Source organism: Etheostoma cragini, chromosome 16 (assembly GCF_013103735.1).
Source record: "Etheostoma cragini isolate CJK2018 chromosome 16, CSU_Ecrag_1.0, whole genome shotgun sequence".
NCBI lineage: Eukaryota > Metazoa > Chordata > Actinopteri > Perciformes > Percidae > Etheostoma > Etheostoma cragini.
Window position 1 is genome coordinate 22,253,840 of NC_048422.1, and position 21,612 is coordinate 22,275,451.

Consider the following 21,612-nt stretch of genomic DNA (forward strand, 5'->3'; position numbering starts at 1 on the left):
CAAACTGTTGGCTTGTGCCTATACCATTCAGAAACTGAAGACCAAACACTAATAACGAAACACCTCTCCCTTCTCATTAGGTTGGACCCCCAACTGCTGCCAGACTGCAGAAGTCGAGTTCTTCTTCGGGACCAGGTCACTTGGTGGGCGACATGCCGTGTCTCTCTCCTCCACACTGTTACGTGATGACAACCTGATATTATCATTTTTAGGCCTTAAACTAAATTATATTTAATAAATAATCCTGAGCAGGCCTCAGGGAAGACCGAGGACTAGGTGGAGAGATTATATCGCCAACCTGGCCTGGGAACGCCTCGGGATCCCCCAGTCGGAGCTGGTTGATGTGGCTCGGGAAAGGGAAGTTCGGGGTCCCCTGCTGGAGCTGCTGCCCCCCCCCCCTCCCGACCCGAAACCGGATAAGCGGATGAAGATGGATGGATGGATACTTCATATTTAAGCCGTGTCTCCTATATAAGTGCATTGCAGTTTTTTAATGACGGTATTGAAACTGATACTTGTTGTAATACATGGATGCAGTGCATAAAGTGCATTGGGCATAGACAGCTCTGTGTGTGGTGTGAGTCCAGGAGTCTTGGAAGGGAAGATGCAGAGAGTGAGTGTGTGTGTGTGTGTGTGTGTGTGTGCAGACTTCATGAGTGAGTCTGATATGTAATACACTTACTTGAACACCTCTTGGTCCATGGTGATGCCTGCAGCCTGGGTTACTTCAAACAGCTCTGCCTCCTCAGCGCTGAGGACTTTCTTCTTCTTGATGGCGTATTTCTGCACGTTGCTGGTGACGAGCAGCGCGGGGGAGTCCGGGGCGGAGGGCACCGCCTGCTGCGGTTGTTGAGACATCCGTGGCGGATACCTGAGTGGACGTGGATGGGTGGTTTAGATGAGGAAACTATGGCAAAGGAAAATAACTCCATCAATAATAACACTGTATGGTTTTAACAGTTGAGTTAGCTAATGTTACCCGCCCAGAATGAAAACATGGAAGAACTTTTTTCGACTAGCCGAACAGACCCGAACATAGCGATCAACTATGCTGTAAACATTAAAAACACCTACCGTTAAATTTGCAGTGATGAGTATAAGAAGTTTAAAGTCTCATTAGGAACAACAGTCCTACTTATGAATGTAGAAAGAGGTGAGGCGCGCTAAAAATACGTCATCAACATAAGACAAATCTTCCTGTTTTTTTTGTGGCACATTGAAGCAGAATATCTTTTAATCAGTGGTGGAACACGTATTTAGATATTTTAATTATAGTAAAAATAGTTACGATACTCTGGTAGATGTACTGCTTTCGAGTGATTCAAGTCAGCTAAATGCAAAAAAAACTGTAGTACTGCGCATGCGCTTCCAATAAGGACAAACGATGCTATCTCAAGTTTTTCGTTATCTGCACGAGGCAAGGCCTCACATTTACGTTACAATACTCGTGTCGTATCATAGAAACTAAAATGTGTGACACGATAATGAAAACACGAAACAGAAAACACGAAAGAACGGCGTTGCGCGTGTACCGTATACACTCAATGGCTAATACCGCTTTCAGAGCGAAACCGGAAGTACCTGGGGGATTGTCCTCTCGCACCTGCTCAGTCCTCTGCGCCGTCGTCCGAGAATGGCCGCCGCTGCAGCAGGAATAAACAAGCAGGGCGCCGTAGCGACGATGGAGCCCTGTATCCGACACGGGAGGGGAGCTCATGGAAACACGGTTAAGGTTGTTATATTGTCACTAAAGTCCACCGCCACGTTACGCCCGCAGTGGCTACGCCGTTTGGGTTAGTTTGTACGAAAGGTTCGGCTGTAGGCTCGTCTTCGTGGCTTCTGATTTTTGGGTGAATGCTGCTGCGTTGGCGTTGGTGCCAGTGGATGCTAGACAGACAGATATACTCCATAAAAGCCTAATTGTATCAGTAGAAGGTTACTCCGTACCTATATTATAATACACTTCGCTAAATTCGGGCAACATTGCATCCATATCTTTGTGCATTAACGTAACAAGGTTACCATCGCTGAGGCGTCACCGTGGTTGCCAGTTAGGTTGACTGAGCTCCTAGCATAGCTCAGCGACGTCATACACTTTGGAAGTCGCTGCACAGCGTGCGTGCAAGTTAGAATATGCTTCTATATCTCTTAAATTGTGCTCAGTAGGTGTCAGCATAGCATGTGTTTAAAGAATGGAAGGTTGAACCATCTAAAACGCTGAGAGTCAAGGTGACTGCGCCTCACACTTAGATATTCAGTGAGTCTGAATCTAATGGACTCTTCTGTATTCTCTCTGGCTTCTTGTAGAGCATCCCTCCGCATGCTCAATAATAATAATAATCTTTATTTATAGAGCAATTTTCAAACTCACAATCTGGACTGTGGTCATAACATCTACATTTTATAACTTAATCCCTGTTACATATTGTTCTTATTCAATCAGTCAGTTTACAGGTTATTATGTTTATATTTTATGTCATAGTTAATATTTTATCATAATTGACTGCACTGATCACCATTGCACACAGTCTACCGTAGCATCTTACCTTATCATGGTCATTGCATTTCTGTGAGTGATTTTTAATTTTATTCTTATGTATGTGTGATATTCTTCTGTATGTGTGTATTTGTGTTTGTTGTATTATGGTTGTCTTGCTACTGGATGCCTAAAACTTCCTCCGGGATGAATAAAATATCAATCTTTCTATCTATCTACAAAACAATGAAATGAAATGAAAATCTGTCCAGTGTAGGTAAGGAAAGAAAAGAACAACTTTTAGAAGGATAAGAGACAGTTCAAGGAGGTTCAAGCTTAAATGAAATTTGTAAAAGACTCTAGGATACATCGCATGTCATTTAGCCAACGCTTTTATCCAAAGTAATTTCCAGTTAAGTGCTTTCAACCTTGAAAGTACAAACTGCACAGCAAGAAATAAGTGGAAGTACATTAGCTTTAAATAAGCCAAACTACAAAGAGTCAAATGAAAGTGGCAGATAAAAGAAGGGAGATCACTAACTGAGCTAACCTGATATCCTTAGACAGAGCGTTGTAGGCCTATGTTGGGTAATCACTGCCAGCTATTAAACATGTCTTCCCTCTGGCTTTTCTCTGCAGCAGTGACTATCACATTGGTTGGCTGGAAGTTAATCAACACGTGTTTATTCAATTATAACTGCAGGTGCTGGAGTGTGGCGTATGCGAGGACGTCTTTTCTCTCCAGGGGGACAAGGTCCCTCGTCTCCTGCTCTGTGGTCACACAGTGTGCCATGATTGTCTGACCCGGCTGCCCCTCCACGGTAGAGCGGTCCGCTGCCCCTTCGACAGACAGGTCACTGAGCTGGGTGAGTAAGACTGTATCTGTTACTAGGGGATCGGACAATACTGGTTGTTTAAAGTCGTTAATGAACCCAATAACTAGAGGCGCGGGAAGGTATTTTAGGCAGGGGCTACTGGTGGGGTGGGGTGGGGTGGGGGGATCCACGTAGAATCTTATTTTTTTATTTTACCTTTATTTAACCAGAAAGCAAACTCATTGAGATTAAAAATCTCTTTTCCAAGAGTGTCCTGGCCAAGTTAAGCAGCAGCACAAACAACAAGGTTGCAGACATATAACAAAATACATATATCATAAACATAAAACATAAAACACTTTATGCTGTTAATAAATAGTGAATAACAAGGTCATAAAATATCTAAATTTCAACAATAGTGAAAAACAACAAGGATCATCAGAATAATCAATCATAACATCTACAGCCAGTGTGTTCATCTGAAGATAGTGTGTTACACAGGCTCTGTATTCTGCAGACCACTCGACCTCGGTCTCCTTATTAAACTTCTTGGCCCCTCCCCTCTATGAAGCTACATCCCAACATAGGGCCTGCTGCTCGGCCAACTCCATCAACCAGCGATGAAAATAAATAGGCCTGTCGAAATATTTCATAGATAGATAAATATCAATCTGATTGACCATTACACACTGAAGTTAAATTAAATAATTGTAAAATTACTAAAATTATCCCTCTCTTCAACCCACACCCCAAACATGAAATAGCACAATACCTGCAGCACCCCCACTTCCCGCGCCGATGCCAATAAGCGATACTTGGAACCAATATGCATTTAAAGGGAAAACAAAAATCTTAAAGTCAAACTTAAGAGGCTAAAAAAACATAACAAGCCAGCGAGTCCAACAAGTTACCGGTTACTGGTAAGCAGGTTCACCAAGCTCCCGATCTCATTGCACATCACTGAATCCATTAAGTTCATCATCGGTGACGCTTCTGAACAACTCAGGCCGCGATTAGCTTTTTTTTGTTTTCTTCATCGCAGTAAGAACAATCTCTGCTTTTCGCCAGCCCCTTACAAAAAAATGCCCCATGAAGAGGACGAAAAACGTATATAAGTCGCATCTGACTATTAGTGGCAGGCCCAGTTAAACTATCAACAAAAGTGCAACTTATAGTCCAGAAAATACGTTTTTTACTTTTTTTCATAAAAAAGGAGCCAAATTGGTTAATCTGTTTTAAAATATTTGGTAATTAATTTAATAGTTCTATAATCTATTAATTATTCTTTGGAGCTCTAATGGGAACCAGTTTGGGATGCTTTGGGAATCCCGAGAACTGCTGTTTTACACGTGTCTGTCTACCTAGAGAAAGTTTGGAAGATTTGTAGTGCAAGCCTTTTTTAGGGATCTTCTGGTCTTTTCATCCTTTAAAGTTATTTATGAAAACATGAACACCTAAACAGAGTTAATTAAAAAGCCCTGGGAAGTTGTGTATATATGTGAGGATAGAGCTATCAAAAGTCCGATGAGGGTTGGACGTAATATCGGCTACAAAATACAAAACACTCACTGCTACAGAAGTTGATGTCCAGTTGACAGGATGGAAGCCATTACTTCACTATTCCTTCAGCCTGTCGTTTTCTCTGTGTTAAGAGGTGGAACTCTTCCCTTTCTCTGTCATTTAGTCTTAAAGTGTTTTCATGTTTTCCACATCTGTTTAGGGGACTCTGGAGTTTGGGGTCTGAAGAAGAACTTTGCTCTGCTTGAACTCTTGGAGCGACTCCAGAATGGAGCTACCAACCAGTCAGGAATGGCAGAGGATGCCCTGAGAGGCATGGGAGAAGTAAGAGTACTCATGTATACTGCACCTCGGATGATAGGGGGGGAAATAAATAAATAACCTCTTTGTGGTTTGGCTTATTTAAAGCTAATGTACTTGCACTTACTACTTGTTGTCTGGAGTTTGCTCCTTCAGGGTTGAAAGCACTTAATTGGAAGTCACTTTGGATAAAAGCATCAGCTAAATTACATGTAATGTAATGTAATATATGAAATATTTACTTCACCCTCACACCTACTGCACCTTTCACTCACAACTCTTCTTCTTACCTAGTGTATAATCCGATGTGATGAGGACGAGAGCCACACTGCCTCTATGTACTGCACCGTGTGTGCCACCCACCTGTGTGCCGAGTGCTCCCAGCTCACCCACTCCACCCGCACGCTGGCCAAACACCGTCGGGTGCCGCTGGCCGACAAGCCTCACGAGAAGACTCTGTGCCCGCAGCATCAGGTCCACGCCATCGAGTTTGTCTGCCTGGAGGAGGCCTGTCAGTCTGGGCCGCTCATGTGCTGTGTGTGTAAGGAGTACGGCAAGCACCAGGGACATAAGGTACTTTAAAACGAGATACAGCCTCGTGTTAGATATCCTTATTAGGGTTTGGCCTGGTGGCAATCGCTTCGAGGACCTGGCTGGGGCCAGTTACAGTCTGATGGCAGCTGATCCCAACAGCAGAGCCCAATAGTTTCTCAAAAAACCCCCAAAATATCATTTAAAAAAGCTATAAGCAGATTCTATTAATTTAGTGTTAAAAGCTAACAGGACATTTGAAATTAGACCAAGTTTCTAACTGAGTTGTATAAAAAACTGTAGTTTAAAAAAAAATATATGTATATGTATTAAAATACTTTAAATAAATAATTCCCAGTGGCTTATGCCTGGTTGGGGGCAACTTAGGCTTGGTGGGCTAGCATGCTTGCAATACACTGGGGGAAACACTGCTCATACGAGGAGACATGTTCATGTCTTCCCTATCCTTCCTTTTCAGCACGCTGTTCTTGAGACAGAAGCTAACCAGATCCGTGCATCCATTTTGGACATGGCCCACTGCATCCGCACCTTCACAGATGAAGTGTCAGAGTACTCCAGGAAGCTGGTGGGCATCGTGCAGCAAATAGAAGGTGGAGAGCAGATAGTCGAGGACGGAGTAGGCATGGCACACACCGAACATGTAAGACATGTCACTGGACTTTCTCTTTGTAGGTAAACATTGGTGATTGTGCTTTTTCTCCTGGCGATAACAACTTTTTCGTCAGGTCCCCGGCACAGCAGAGAGTGCACGCTCCTGCGTCCGAGCTTACTTCGCCGATCTTCACGAGACTCTGTGTCGGCAGGAGGAGATGGCTCTGAGCGTGGTGGACGCTCACGTCAGGGAGAGGCTGATCTGGCTGAGGCAGCAGCAGGAGGACATGACCATCCTGCTGTCCCAGGTCTCCACCGCCTGCCTGCACTGTGAGAAAACACTTCAACAGGTAGGAGACACGATACACACGCATTATAACGAATAAACCTGGCCAGATACAGATTAAGCCTCTAGGATCAGGATGATACACATATAATGCAGCGATATATGTTAATAGGCCTATTTATCATATAGCACATTTTACAGACAAAGTAACAAAGTGCTTCCAAGAAGAAGAAAGAAAACTGACCCAATATCTAAAATGAACAAGCAAAAAAATAACTAATAAAATAAGGCGGAAGGTGGCGGATATCTGGCCAAAATTAGGGACAACCGGCGGAAATTTCGGAGACACCAGAACAATGTGATCGACGTAGACGTAAAGCCTCCCAACAGCGTTCTGGACCAGGGGCAAATTGCTGAGGCAGGTTCAAAGGGAGCTGCAGTAGTTGAGCTGGGAAGATATAAAAGCGTGAAAGATCATCTGTAGTTCATGTTGCTTGTGTCCTGTTGCAGGATGACTGCAGAGTTGTGCTGGCAAAGCAGGAGATCAACTGTTTGCTGGAGACGCTTCAAAAGCAGCAGCACCAGTTCACAGAGCTGGCTGATCACATTCAGCTGGATGCTGGCATCCCTGTCACCTTCACGAAGGTACACACTGTCCCCACTCATAGCTGGATGTCTGCATTTATCAGACACTAATCCTAGAGAGGTCGGGTTTCTTCCAATATGTAACAATTGGCTCCGGTTTCAGGACAACCGGGTCCACATTGGTCCGAAGATGGAGATCCGTGTAGTAACTCTTGGGCTGGATGGAGCTGGAAAAACCACCATCCTCTTCAAGTTGAAACAAGATGAGTTCATGCAACCCATCCCAACCATCGGTAAATGCATCTACAGTATAAAGGTCTTCATAATGAACGCAAAGCTGTTGTTCTGAATGAAGCTTGTTTTCAATCTTTTTTTCTAAAGGTTTCAATGTGGAGACAGTTGAATATAAGAACTTGAAATTCACCATCTGGGACGTGGGTGGAAAACATAAGCTCCGACCCCTCTGGAAACACTATTACCTGAACACTCAAGGTATTGTTTTTTTTTGTAAGATTATATTTTGGGTCGGAGGTCGGAGTCGAACCCCGGGCCCACTGCATCGACGAGTAAACTTCTATATATGGGTGCCCTCTCTAACAACTGAGCTATCTGGGCACCCATATAGTTTAATGTTGTCTAAGTGTCACGTGCACACACATTCAACACACTGCAGCATTTACAGCACATTTGACACAAACACACACACACACACACTCTCACTCACTGACAAATTATGCCCACATTTTTCATGGGAGTCGTTAGGGTAATAAAGACTTGGTACTCGGGTCCAGTAGCTTGATCATAGTTAACGATTGTGTTGTCTTCCAGTCGACCATGCAACGTTTAGTTTTTCTGGGTCAAAATTTCAAATTAAAAGTATTTTTCCAGCAGGTTTTTTTTCACATTTTTTGACAATTATTCCACTTTTCCCAACATATTTGTCACTTTCTGAGGTTTTTTTCACCTTTCCCGCTGTTTTTGTCACTTTTTCCTGTTGTCTGTCGATTTCTTTTTTATTTCTCTAACTCTTGTGTGGCATCATAAACCTATATAGTAATTGCTGAATGATTTCTAAAGTGTATGTTGAAAGTTTAAACTGTAGCTCTCTGCCCTCCCTCTTGTTGTGTGTGTGCAGCGGTGGTGTTTGTGATTGACAGCTGCCACAGGGACAGACTGATGGAGGCTCACAGTGAGCTGGCCAAACTACTGACGGAGAAGGAGCTGAGAGACGCCTTGTTGCTCATCTTTGCAAACAAACAGGTACTGGAATAACCCTCTGTAAATGTAGACTGATGTACACAGTAGTATCAGGCACCGTCTAGTCTATATCGACGAAGCACGCTTAAGCAGTTAAGTCTTGTTTCTGTTTAAGTACATTGAGAGTCTGATATCTTGTATGTGCACACACTCTTGGTAAATAAATCTGATTTGAATAACCTTGTCTAAGCTCAGACAGAGTTGATGATCAGTTTGCATGTCTGCAGGACGTCCCCGGGGTCGTGTCTGTGGAGGAGATGACGGAGCTGCTGAGCCTACACAAGCTGTGCTGCGGGAGGAGCTGGCACATTCAGGGCTGCGACGCCCGCAGTGGGATGGGCCTCCACGAGGGGCTGGATTGGCTCTCCAGACAGCTGGTGGCCGCTGGTGTCCTGGACGTGGCCTAAATGTAAAATCCTCTCTGTTTTGTCCCCTGCTGACTTCAACCCCTCCAACCCCCCCCCCCCAGCCTGAGCCCTGCTCATCGGTTCTCCCACCACTTCCAAATATTAACTTTTAAGACTGCACGCTTTACGCCTGCCCTCCTCATCGTTCCTTCGCACCAATGTGGGCAAAGAAAATCTAAAGATGTTTCTCCTTTCTCCAGCTTCATTGAAGCGAAACCCAGAACCTACAAAACCACCCTCCCTCCGAGAAATAATGGCCCCAAAACCTGAGTTCAGACTACAAACTCCCATCCGGGTTCATTTCTAAGGCAGCGTACACGTAACGGAACATGTTGCATACTTTAGTTTTCATTCTTTCTAATCCTTTTTTTTCCAGAGACAAGCCGTTTATCTTCTATAGCTACCTGACTTATGTCCAGTAACATGTTAAAAATCCTTGTGTCCTGACATGATTAAACTCTCAGTCATCATAACCACTTCCATATGTGACAGTAACCTTAACTAAACTGCAGTCTGTTTTGGTGAAAGTGTCATTACATACCTTTCGTTGATTCAGTATATTTTAACACATCTTATAATTCTGAGAAATAACTACGATGACCTTTTTAAGCTACAGTCAGTATAAATGCAGAAGAGACAGGACAGAAATGTTCACTACATTTAGAAACGAACCCAGACAACTTCCAGTGGCTCAAACATCAAAAGTTCAGATTTTGGCTTTTTTTCCCACTTTGCCTTTACATCTAATGTAAGCAATAGCAGTTGATAGTTTTATAGGGTCTTTTTAGTTATGTGTGGGCTTTTTTTTTTTTAAGTGGATGAACCTATTTAATGCCACAGCTGGTCTTGACATGGCGCACCAGTTGAGTTTTGGTTTGGATGTTTTCTGTTACAGAAACGGTTGTACTGAACTTATTTATGAGAAGGATGTTACTTTGATACGAGGCTTTTATGAGAAACTCAGTTTTAAGCACCGATTCTGCCTCTGTTTTGTTGAGTCTTGCATGCCGACTGTGTCGATTGCACTCATTTTCCGCCTCGCTACCAGTTTTTACTTGGGAGCAAATGAACTATCTGCTGTTTCTTAGACTGAGTATTAATCTCACTACAAAAAAAAAAAGTATATTCCTATTTAAACAACTCCCAATTCCTGTTAATCTGTAGCAAGTGCTTAGGAGATGGTTCACCTTGAATCAACAGCCTTCAGTAATGTAATGTGAAACATTAAGCCTACACAGACACTTGTCTTGTTGTTAAGAACCCATCCTTTGACTTAGATTTCATCTGTATTCATTGCTATGTAATGTTTACTACATGTATCTATGTATAAAAATACTAATTACAACTGCACGTGTGATAAGTCTTTCCACATTTGTGAAAACATTTCATGCCGTTTTGGAAACGTAGAAGCACAATGGGCATCGAAACCTTTGTTACCAGTGGACTTGATAATGGCTTTTGTAAATTATTCATAATGTGTTGCTGTAAAAGTAAAATACAAAATTGACCTTGTGTGTCTGGCTGTATGCTTCTTTTTTAGTAGAATCAACAACTTAGCATTGGCATCTGCTGCTTCAATCAACAGGTTGTTGGTCCCATGCCATGAAAATTTCACTTTGAGGTTTTTTAACATTAATATGCATTCCCCCAGCCTGCCTATGGTCTCCCAGTGGCTATGGCGCTAGGTGTAAACCGAACCCTGGGTCTCCTGCTCAGCCTTTGAGAAATACCAGACGGGCTGATCTGGAATCTTGCCCCTTATGACATCATAAGGGAAAATATTCTATGTAAAAGCATCCAAATGGCACCATGTCATGAGACCTTTAAAGGCCTCAACATAAGTCAGAGTGCTATTTGTTTGAGTATTTCATTGTCATTTAAGTAGCTAATAGCACTGAGTGGGCGTTATGCTCCACCCTCCCTCCCTATATAGGACAGCAGCTTATCACGGGACCACAGGAAGCAGCCTGTTCTCATGAACCAATGATTAGACTGAAACCTCATTTCCAAATAATTAAAGTTGTATATAATTCAAATACAGTTTTGCTCTAAGCATCCTTTAATAACTCCTCCTGGTAAAAAGTAAAAAAAACACCACTGTACAGGACATGCAAAAGACATCCGATCACTTTATGGTGATGTTGATGATGCTGATGTCTTCATACGGTTTGTCGGTCTTGGGGTTAACTTTGACATTGGAGATCCTCTGGACGGCCTCCATGCCTTTCGCACACCTTCCAAACACCGTGTGCTTGTTGTCGAGCCAAGGCTGAGGGAGGAAGTACAGTAGCACGTTAAACAATATCCAACATAACATCTCTAAGCCCTTTACATCTCTAAGGAACCTGTAGCGTCACTGGCTTCATCAATCTATAAATGTTTTTTTGTCGTTCAGACATGACTGAAAGAACCACAATACTCGCCCAATATTTGACATCTGGTGAAAGATGGAGTGGCACTGCTGAAGATCAGCGATGAGTTGGACAATAAAACATCCAGGATATCACCGGGGTCGGTTTTCTTCCAGGTGGCATCCATAATGGATTTAAAACTCTATATACTATCAGTGTGATCATTTATTAGCCAAAATATGATATCATGTTGCCCGTTTACAATCCGACAAACCCGAGCACAGTTAGAAATGACAAGTTGTCAGACTAACTTGATTCTTCACTTAATCTGCTTACATGCTGGAGCACCACTACGGGGGGGCCAAAGCTTCACAGGGGATCATAAGGCCCTCTTGATTTATAAAAATAAAAACATTCTTTATACATTTCTCACAAACAAACAACTGTGAACTTTAGGTATTTTATAATATATAAAACGCACACACAAGTAAGTTGCGCGTTTTGCTGGATATCAAAAAATATGAATACTGTGAGCAAAAGATATTTGTGTGTTAGTCTATAAAAATGTTGCAAAAGAGAAATCTTTAAATAGCTTTAAATTGGCTCCTTCACAGTGTTTCATAGTCTAGTCAACTGATCTCTTTGCTTTGGGCCTAAGAGATGATATTTACAGGAAATAGATCTTTTAGAAGTGCTGGTGGACTGATTGTTTCTTAACTTTCAGACCGAGTCAGGCTAGCCATTTCCCTATTGCTAAATTCTATGCTAAATTAAACTAACTGGCTGCTAGCTGTAGCTTCATATTTACCGTAAAAGCACAATACTGTATTAATGGTCTGATCTGCCTCTCAGCAAGAAAGCGGATATCACAAAATGCAGAACTATTCCTTTAAGGTCAAATGTTTAAGGCCCTTAAAAAGGCAGAATGTCACACTCAGATTGTCTTTGTTTGTTTTTTATGAAAAAAGTGGCTTGAGGCACTCATCTAAATCTGAGGCTGACATTATCCATTTCCAGCACATTAATAAAGTGCATGTCTAAAAGGGGCTTTAGTCGGGTTTGCCTATGTGAGCTACTAATGAGGCGACTTACAGTTGGAACAACGGTGATGAAAAACTGCGAGCCGTTGGTTCCGGGGCCTCCGTTGGCCATGCTGAGTGTGTACGGGCGGTCGTGTCTCAACGTGGCGTGGAACTCGTCCTCAAACTCTCCGCCCCAGATGCTCTCTCCGCCCATGCCTGTGCCTGTGGGGTCTCCTGTCTGAATCATGAAACCCTGCACACAGCAAAGACAAAGATCCACACACAGCTCAAAGTGGAGTCGGAGAAGGTAATGTTCACACTTGGTGTCTTTATTTTAAGCTGCCAGCCTGTTTTATGTTAGAATCCTATAGAGAAACGTCGCTTTTGTAAACGCAACTGCTGACTTTTTTTTTTTTTTTCCTGCAGCTCAGAGCGTCTTTTTGAAGTTAAAAGTTCAACTTCTTTTGAAAATTAAACACCATAAATCAAGCCCGTTTTTGACAGCTGACCAATGACAAGCAGAGTAGCGAGACCTGTTGTTTCCAACAAGAAAAAATGGAGATCCGACCGGGTGGATCCTGCTCAGGGAACTTGCTTTGTTTTATCCAACGTTTGTAGTAGCAGCGCTCGCTCTCTGTGAGCTCTGTTTATCTAGCACCGCTCCACAAAGCACTCTGGAAGCTGTAGCAGGAGCTCTTATTGAAAGAAAAAGACGCTTGGTTGCTTTTTGGAACCAAAACGCTGCCACCAGGTTCTTCTTTTTAACAAGAAAAGTGTCCTAGTCAACATTTTCTTATAAAAGAAAAGACACCAAGTAATCATGGCCTTACAGAATATGTCTTACTAACCAGAAGAAGACCTACCTTGATCACTCTGTGGAATATGTGACCGTTGTAGTAGCCGTTCCTGCTGTGAACACAGAAGTTCTCCACAGTTTTGGGGCATCTAAAATTTAAAAAAAAAAAGAGCAAAGAACTATACTTTAATCTAGTTAAATGTAAAGAAGACTTCTCAACAGAGCCATTATGTTCTCTAAAACGTACTCCACGGGGAACAGCTTGATGTGGATGTCCCCCATGGTGGTGTGGATGATGGCGCTGTCAGACACTCTCTTGGGGCCCTCCGCCTGCGTGGCAGCCATCACCTCTTCCTTCGACGGCTTCTCGTTAAAGATGTCTCTGTCCGAGTCTGCGCTCTTTGTATCCTCTGGTTCTCTCTTTGTGAACTAAAGTACAGAAAAAAGAAGTTGTATTAAGACAAATAGCAGTGGGAGGGAAGAAGAAAAAAAAAAGGTCGTTGCCTGTTATCTCACCATGTAGAAGCGGTTCTTCTTAAACGCGGTGCAGAAGATGGTGGGGTCAGGCTCCACGTTGTCTAAGGCAGGGTTGTCGCACGCTTTCATCTCCACAGTGGGTGCCACGTTCGTGGCCTTTGCAACCCCCTGGAACAGACTCAGCTTGACCACGCGGATGTTCTCCAACTTCCCGAGGATCCGCACACATCTGGGGGGACGAAATCCAGAAACGTGTATCTGATATTTGACCTCAACTACTGTAGGTGCTCTACATTATAAAAAGGTAGGACATAGACGGATCAGGGACTTCAAGGTTTAATAAACTAATCTGGCGTTTTCCCTTGGTTTGTGGAAGACTTGGGTGCTCGTATTTGGTGGGGGTTTTGGGGTCCTCCTCGAAGAAAATGTTATGTTTTTTAATTACCTAAACAAAATGCAATTTCACATCATTTTGGACCAATAGTATTACTATATCTGTGTCTAAAACTTTGAAAAAGCTAGAGCAGATATTAAATAAATTAATACTTAAGAAGCTTAAAGAGCAAATTTGCTAATGAAGTCCAATGGGGACCAAATACATTCATTAGATCTGAGAAAAGTCATACAGTTAGTATTTGAAGTAGTATAGTAGGTCTGACCGATAACAGGAAAATATCTAATTGTGATTATTTTGACTGACATTACAATTGCAAAATGATTCACGATATTGGAGGGAATGATAGTTCTTGTTTCATTATTCTCATTTTCAAAACAACAAACTGTTTTTATGACTGTTGTGGGATTTTTGCGAGGATCTGTACCACCCAAAGAACATTTTATGGTCTGTAGGATAGGATTTGTAGGCCGGGACATCTCTGCAGAACTACAATACTTCATTCAGATTGGTTTGCGACATATTTGGCCTTTAACAAATATTATGCCCCCCACACCCTTGTGTGATTTAGATATTGCACTTCTTGCACCAACTGCAATGAATCGTGTAGTTTCAAGTTTTTGTTTTTTTATTATTATATATTCATTTGGCTTAGGCTGACCCAAAGTGGCCTCGGTGCTACATCTTAGCGTTATAATGGCGGGGAAAACCCTGCAATCGACACTTAAAAAGCCTTTCTCCACCTTCATATCAACGTACCTGTTGGTCTCCACATTGATGACTTTGATGCCGAGCATGGTCCCGTAGAGGACAAAGTGGCCGGTCTCATCAAAGATGATATTTGTCAGTCGGATCCCATCCACCTTCTCCAGCTCTCTCTCCACGGCCATCCGCCTCCCGAACTCCATGTCGGGCAGCTGCTGCCTCATCTGCTGCAACTCTGTGAACATCTAACACACAACGCGGGTGTGATAAGCACGCAAATACGCCACATCAGTAGAGATCCAGGCTGAGCGACGTGCGAGGACTTACACTTAGTGATTCATCGAACACTCTCATCAGTTTCCCTGTCAGGAAGCGGAAGATTCGCACTTTCCTATCAGACGCAATGGTGGCCATTTTCTTCCCATCCGGAGAAAACGTGAGGCTCGTGGGATACGTTTTGTGTTTCACAAATTCATACAAGTCTGTTCCTGTTTTGTATTCCCAATGCACATGCTTGGGGAATCTGAATTCACTTGGGAGGCCAGTCCAGTATTCCAGCATGCCCGCTTTGTCAGCGGAGACGATGACTCTAAATCTGGCATTCAGGCGGATTTGGGACAGCGGCGAGGAGTGCATCTTGTCGAAGATGTGGAGGGGCTGGTTGCCTCCCCGTCCGTCATAGACAAAGATCTTCCCTGTGGATTTTTCCGAGCAGGCCACCGTGGAAATGGCATCCCCGGGGTTGTAGATCCACTCAGACTGGCCTGGATGAAAGCTACACAGGAGGGACAGAAAATCATGTCTCTGCGTCTTTGTAAACGTGTTCTGCCCTTCACATGTACACATGAAGTACAGTTACAATGAAGTACAGTTACAATGAAGTACAGTTACTGGAGCTGGGCAATAAGGGAAAAATAAATAACAAAATCAGATATCACAATGTTTTTGACCAAATACATGGGTTTCAAGATTGTGGCAATATTGCAGGGTCGGCCAACAGTGCTTTCACAAAATACTAACTTGACTTTTGATAAACAACCACCAATAATGTGGATACCATAACCCAAGTGGGTAAGGCAAATAGAACAGCTAGAACAGTCAGTAGGTTCAGAAAGGTACGTCACTTTACTGTAATGCAGCCTTTAAAACCAGGAGAACACTTGTCACATCACGATATCCCAAATGTAAGGCAACATGTAGCCTCATGTATTAATGCCGACGTAATATGGATATATTACCCAGCCCTAAAAATGACTGTGTAATAACTCACCCCAACTTCAGCATATTGATCATGTCAAAGTTGACAACATCAAATACTTTCATGGCCTGATCATCACCAACCGAACAGAGAAGGGCTCCTTCAGCGCTGACTGCGATGCTTTCTATTACACCTGCAGAAGAGCAAAGAACAATATCTGCTTATCATGTCAAACAATGCATATTACATTTGAGTATGCAATGCATACACTTCAATAAAACCCAAGGAAACCAGCATGTTATTCCTTCTGCTTCTTCTCACTATAAATCAACAAAGAGATAAATATGATAAATAACGCATACCGAGATGGCTTCGAAAGTGTTTGACGAACTCTATTCCCTCCTGCTCCTTCTTCTTCCAAAACTTGACATGGCCATCTTGGCTGGCTGTGATAATGAAGTCCGTCCTGAAAAAAGGAATATTTACTTTCACAAGAAACTTAGCCTGAGAAAAACAGAGAAATAAAGTCAAAAAGAATTTGCTAACTTGCTAATATGTTCAGATGTAGTCTTCATTGTGAAGAAAGAGATTTGACATTGTTTAACCAGAGCAGGGTTCAGGGACATTATAAACCACTTTCTCTTTTTGGTGATTGTTGTGGTTGTGTATATTTAAAGGTGCCTTACCACATGTATTATTTTACTTTGTGGTAATGTCTGAAGTTCTACCATGGACTATGTAAAATGCCTTGGTTACCTTGTTTCAAGCCATTCTAGTATGCTATAGAAAGCCTGCAGGTAGTAATGAGCTCAGGCAGCATGACGTCAGACTGACCAGCTGTTGTGATTGGCCTAATTTCTCCTTTTTCAGTGGCTAGAGCTGACGGAGGAGGTAGCAGTTTATTTCCACATTCACAATATATCACATAAGGACCTAACATATTTACAAAAAAATGCAAGTTAAAAACGTTTTTTGATGTGGCAGAGCACCTTTAAACTCACTCTCTTCTAACTGATCTTATAACCTATTGCAAGTCTTCTTTTGACTTACGGTACAGTTTTCTATAACCGCTTTATAATGTTGTTTTGACACAAAGTATGAATGCAAACACTTGATTAGCACAAAGGAAATGCTGACATACATTTGATTGATAATTAAGTCAAACAAAAACCATATGACTATACCTGGAAATAAACACACGTTGATCATGATAATTATTCTTGGAATACGGTATGTGTTAGATGTCATGGACACTATGAACTAAGAAGGCTGTCCCCTGTAGGGCTAGAGTCTGATGAAAACACTGTGTCAACGTTAAGGGTTACATTTAATTAGAAAATATCTTACTTTGAGCAAACTATCTGTGTAATAACGTCTCTGTGCATGTAGCTCCGTTCATACATTGCAGCTGAGGGGAGGTTGTCCAGATAAACACGCTCATAATCCAGCACTGAGGAAAACAATGCATCCAGGAGTTAGCATGGTTAGCATGGTTTAAACAGGAGACAAACATGTGGCGAAGTAACGTTATCTAGCAGCTCTAAACCAACCTTTCCTTTTCTTCGCGGTGATAGCTTCACTTGGCATAGGTCCGACCCACTCTTCCTCTCCTCCATCCCCATCTCCACCCGGAGTGTCCTCGGCTTTTCGCTTAAGATCCTCATTGTTTTCAGACGCCGCCATCGCTGCCAGTTTTCAGTGTTATCCTTTCTTGTTGCAGCACTTCCGGCCGGGGAATTCTCGCCTACTGGTTAACATCCTGCCATATTTGATTTAAACCAACAAATGATTGGTGACTTCAGTTTCTATGAACGATGGTTGTACTTTAATATATAAAACTCTTTTTTTCATCATTTTATTATCAGGTTTTAACCATCCATTGATGTATTTTAACGAGGCTAGCTATAGTGGAACAAAAGTACTCAGTTGTTTCCGAGGGTATATTGTCGTGGACACTTGGGTCAAACCAAAAATCAACTTCTGGGGGTGTCTTCACTGTTGCTTGGGATTGTTCTGTGTCCAGCACATATGCAGATTGAAACTTACGTGGCATTGTTAATAACTTTATATATTATGAACGATATTTACTACTTTAAATATTAATTCCCGAAGAAATAATAAAATAAACATTTTTTTATCGAGGACACCCCCACGTACTCGGAAGTAAACAAAAAGCACACTAGTATGGCTGAGATGGCTGTAGCTAACGTACCTAATAATTGTCATCTGTAAAACAAGCTAATTTAACAGATATAGTGTTAACTAGTGGTTTATATAACGGGGTTTCATATTTAAAAGTGTCACACAGTGTAAAAAAAGACATTTTCTTCTTTCACGAGAAACCTCGGCAGCAGAATGAGCAATATTTACATCCAGGAACCACCATCAAATGGAAAGGTGAGCACGACTTTTTAACTTTAATTGCGTAACCATTTAATTCTCTCATTTGAATTTTGAACAATATGCTTCATTATATACTTTTAGATTTTATAACATCGATGTCGTTTGCACGCTTCAACTAAAATGCAGCATTGTGCTTACATTCACATATTCATATTACAAACACTAGCCTAATACTTTGTTGTGATCAAGTTCTTTAATTTTATATTTAGAATTAAAATGTAAACATAACATTTACGAACAGTTACACTCAACACACTGAGGGCATAGGAACGCGTCCCAGGGCCACAAAAACACAGGAGAAACGGGAGGGAGGGAGACAAAATAACACACACAGACAGACACACACACACACACACACAGACACACAGACTCAAGACAAGGGACCAATCACACACACAAACAAAAGAAAAGGCTACAGCACTACCTTCAAGGACTCAGCAATGCTGTGCCAAGTCTCCATAGTCTTCCCAGGAGCTACACTCACACGAGCTGTGGAGGGTTATATGTACATGACATCCAAAAAGAAAGGATCCATGTACGTGACATCAGAAAAGAAAGGATCCATGTACATGACATCCTAAAAGAAAGGATCCATGTACGTGACATCAGAAAAGAAAGGATCCATGTACATGACACCTAAAAGAAAGGATCCATGTACATGACATCCTAAAAGAAAGGATCCATGTACATGACACCTAAAAAGAAAGGATCCATGTACATGACATCCAAAAAGAAAGGATCCATGTACGTGACACCTAAAAAGAAAGGATCCATGTACAGGACACCTAAAAGAAAAGGATCCATGTACATGACACCTAAAAAGAAAGGATCCATGTACAGGACACCTAAAAAGAAAGGATCCATGTACATGACATCCTAAAAGAAAGGATCCATGTACATGACATCCAAAAAGAAAGGATCCATGTACATGACACCTAAAAAGAAAGGATCCATGTACATGACATCCAAAAAGAAAGGATCCATGTACATGACACCTAAAAAGAAAGGATCCATGTACATGACATCCAAAAAGAAGGGATCCATGTACATCACATCCAAAAAGAAAGGATGCATGTACATGACATCCAAAAAGAAGGGATCCATGTACATGACATCCAAAAAGAAAGGATCCATGTACGTGACACCTAAAAAGAAAGGATCCATGTACATGACATCCAAAAAGAAAGGATCCATGTACGTGACACCTAAAAAGAAAGGATCCATGTACGTGACACCTAAAAAGAAAGGATCCATGTACGTGACATCCCAAAAGAAAGGATCCATGTCCATGACATCCAAAAAGAAGGGATCCATGTACATGACACCTAAAAAGAAAGGATCCATGTCCATGACATCCAAAAAGAAAGGATCCATGTACATGACACCTAAAAAGAAAGGATCCATGTACATGACATCCAAAAAGAAAGGATCCATGTACGAACAGATAGGTCAACAGGTGGCTTCCAACAGGTTACAGTCATCCTCTCAACAGCTGTAAGCCCAGCAAACCCAGCACGTGTTTGAGCTTTCGAGAGCTGGAAGGCTGACAGGACATTCATAATCAAAACATTGACAGTAACCGGCACAGTAATATTAATCAAGGTGGCCATTTTGGATGCAATATTGTTCCAGAACTGACCAACAGGAGAACACTCTCATTACATATGAAGATATGTACATTGAGCTTTAATTGGGCAGAAAGTGCATAAAGGGCTGTTAGTTATTTTCACTGACCCTGGGTAAAACATTGTTTTTAACCACTGAGATACGACCTTGATATCACTAGCCTAATACTTAAACCTTTATTGCATCTCCTGCAGCTAACCCTCTGTGTGTGTGTCAGATGAAATGTTAGATCTGTAAAGCATTTTGCTCCTTTTGTTAGCTATTGGAAAAGGATTTCATATTTTAACGTCCCCACTTTGTGATCTTTTCTTAGGTCCTGTTGAAGACGTCAGCAGGAGACATTGACATTGAGTTGTGGTCCAAAGAGGCTCCTAAAGCATGCAGGAACTTTGTGCAACTGTGTATGGAAGGTAAGAATTCAAAGGCACTTAAAAGACTAAATCAATATGTCATAACAGCAAAATCAGTCACCCACACATATCCTCCCAGTTTTAAGATGTCTTCTACTTCAAAAATACATCCCCAAAATTGTTATTTAAAGAAAAGCTAATTTTGAGCCCAATGAAGTAATATACCTTCATCACTGTTTTATTGTTAGACACTTCATTATCTGCATATGTTGACTTTTATGCTTGCCTCTGACAAATTACTAGCTGTGTACTTACAAAAAGAATTTATACCAGCAACAAATTGTACTTAATCAATTGTAAGTGTTACAATGTTAAGTGTGCATCGCCAGTCGAGTCATGCAATTATCATCACCTTTAATACATGTTGAGATAATACCCAATGCAACGTCCTCCAGGGTTGGTTTCTATTTGGTCTCTATTGTACTTGAGTTTTTATTTTTACCAAATTACAGAATTATTCCCAGGAAATTATTAAAACATTTTTCAGAAATTACAATCCTGTAAAATAAAGTGTGACCTTATATTTCTGTAACCTCTAGGTTACTATGATGGCACGGTGTTTCACCGAGTGGTGCGTGAATTCATCGTCCAGGGGGGGGATCCCACTGGAACAGGGACTGGTGGAGAGTCCATCTATGGTCGGCCATTCAAGGTCAGACATCTCTACTTCTTTTTGGATTATTCAGTCTAGTTGATGTTAAAACTAACAGAATCGTTGTTTGAATCATGCTTAGCACATGCAAACACCCTTACCATTAAGAGAATGTGGCTGACATTGAAATGAATGTACCTAAGTCTTTTTTTTTTTTACTTTTAGGATGAATTTCACTCCAGACTGCGCTTCAATCGGAGAGGTTTGGTTGCCATGGCAAATGCTGGCCCACATGATAATGGCAGTCAGTTTTTCTTCACCTTGGGACGTGCAGACGAGCTCAACAATAAACACACCATATTCGGCAAGGTGAATCTAAAGAACTGAAACAATTCACATAAATATTTCCGTTGTGTATTCAAGTCTGTCCAGGAACAGATATCTGTCAAAGGACTTTTAAAGCTTCCCTGGGGGACTGGGTTTTAGTTTTTTAATCATCAGGTTTTAACCATTCAAGTTGAAGTCTTTTACCCGGTGTTGCTTTAGCGGAACAAAAATACTCTGTTGTTTCCAAGGGTTTATGTTTTTTATTATATTTATACATTTATTGAAAGGAAAACTTCAGGTAGAAACCTTGGACAGACCCAGGCTGTTGGTAGGTGGTGTCTGATGGAGGTGTTTGGGGGTGTGATGAGCAGTGGCAATAATAGTCACAATAAAGATAATGGAGCTATGCCTAGAAATAGTTGAAGCAGTTCATGGCGTAGCAGGGCACTGCAGGGCACTGCAGGGCGTAGCAGGGCACTGTAGGGCGTAGCAGGGCACTGCAGGGCGTAGCAGGTTACTGCAGG

At 41.9% G+C, this 21,612-nt stretch overlaps 4 protein-coding genes across 7 annotated transcripts in view; 2 read left to right on the forward strand and 2 right to left on the reverse strand.

Moving 5' to 3' along the window:
* Positions 1-1,212, reverse strand: part of mzt2b (mitotic spindle organizing protein 2B) — a 4,603-nt gene extending 3,391 nt beyond the window's left edge. The window contains exons 1-2 of the mRNA XM_034896190.1: positions 1,075-1,212; positions 683-871 (exon numbers count right to left, since the gene is read on the reverse strand). Coding sequence (XP_034752081.1) covers positions 683-858 — 176 coding nt within the window. The 5' untranslated portion in view covers positions 859-871; positions 1,075-1,212. The remainder of the gene's footprint in view (positions 1-682; positions 872-1,074) is intronic.
* A 352-nt stretch (positions 1,213-1,564) lies between these two features.
* Positions 1,565-10,295, forward strand: trim23 (tripartite motif containing 23). 4 transcript variants are annotated; one of them, XM_034896124.1, is made up of 11 exons: positions 1,565-1,732; positions 3,180-3,342; positions 5,012-5,133; positions 5,404-5,682; positions 6,119-6,301; positions 6,387-6,602; positions 7,049-7,183; positions 7,287-7,416; positions 7,505-7,615; positions 8,259-8,383; positions 8,593-10,295. In XM_034896124.1, the coding sequence occupies exons 1-11, from the start codon at positions 1,634-1,636 to the stop codon at positions 8,785-8,787; spliced, it is 1,758 nt and encodes a 585-aa protein (XP_034752015.1). In that variant the 5' UTR covers positions 1,565-1,633; the 3' UTR covers positions 8,788-10,295. The 4 variants fall into 4 exon arrangements, with proteins under 4 accessions (XP_034752015.1, XP_034752016.1, XP_034752017.1 ...); XM_034896125.1 differs by having other exon boundaries at positions 8,608-10,295; XM_034896126.1 differs by having other exon boundaries at positions 6,119-6,277.
* Positions 10,296-10,865: 570 nt separating this feature from the next.
* On the reverse strand, positions 10,866-17,469 carry ppwd1 (peptidylprolyl isomerase domain and WD repeat containing 1). Its single transcript, XM_034896111.1, has 11 exons — positions 17,281-17,469; positions 17,078-17,180; positions 16,093-16,196; positions 15,803-15,923; positions 14,860-15,307; positions 14,587-14,777; positions 13,473-13,662; positions 13,204-13,385; positions 13,024-13,105; positions 12,231-12,413; positions 10,866-11,056 (listed from the first exon to the last, which is right to left on the reverse strand). The coding sequence occupies exons 1-11, from the start codon at positions 17,411-17,413 to the stop codon at positions 10,913-10,915; spliced, it is 1,881 nt and encodes a 626-aa protein (XP_034752002.1). The 5' UTR covers positions 17,414-17,469; the 3' UTR covers positions 10,866-10,912.
* Positions 17,470-17,879: 410 nt separating this feature from the next.
* Positions 17,880-21,612, forward strand: part of cwc27 (CWC27 spliceosome associated cyclophilin) — a 29,458-nt gene continuing 25,725 nt past the window's right edge. Inside the window, exons 1-4 of the mRNA XM_034896140.1 lie at positions 17,880-18,127; positions 20,073-20,169; positions 20,709-20,821; positions 20,987-21,130. Of these exons, the coding sequence (XP_034752031.1) occupies positions 18,086-18,127; positions 20,073-20,169; positions 20,709-20,821; positions 20,987-21,130 (396 nt within the window). The 5' untranslated portion in view covers positions 17,880-18,085. The remainder of the gene's footprint in view (positions 18,128-20,072; positions 20,170-20,708; positions 20,822-20,986; positions 21,131-21,612) is intronic.

What these genes read in the sequence shown, in the direction of transcription:
- trim23 (XM_034896124.1), top strand. Translation starts at nt 1,634, where the DNA reads ATGGCCGCCGCTGCAGCAGGAATAAACAAGCAGGGCGCCGTAGCGACG. An exon ending in GCATGGCACACACCGAACAT is followed by an intron (nt 6,302 to 6,386) that starts GTAAGACATGTC and finishes CTTTTTCGTCAG; the next exon opens with GTCCCCGGCACAGCAGAGAG. An exon ending in GCAACCCATCCCAACCATCG is followed by an intron (nt 7,417 to 7,504) that starts GTAAATGCATCT and finishes TTTTTTCTAAAG; the next exon opens with GTTTCAATGTGGAGACAGTT.
- ppwd1 (XM_034896111.1), bottom strand. Translation starts at nt 17,413, where the DNA reads ATGGCGGCGTCTGAAAACAATGAGGATCTTAAGCGAAAAGCCGAGGAC. An exon ending in ACACAGATAGTTTGCTCAAA is followed by an intron (nt 16,197 to 17,077) that starts GTAAGATATTTT and finishes TCCTTTTTTCAG; the next exon opens with GACGGACTTCATTATCACAG. An exon ending in ATCAAGCTGTTCCCCGTGGA is followed by an intron (nt 13,106 to 13,203) that starts GTACGTTTTAGA and finishes TTTAAATTTTAG; the next exon opens with ATGCCCCAAAACTGTGGAGA.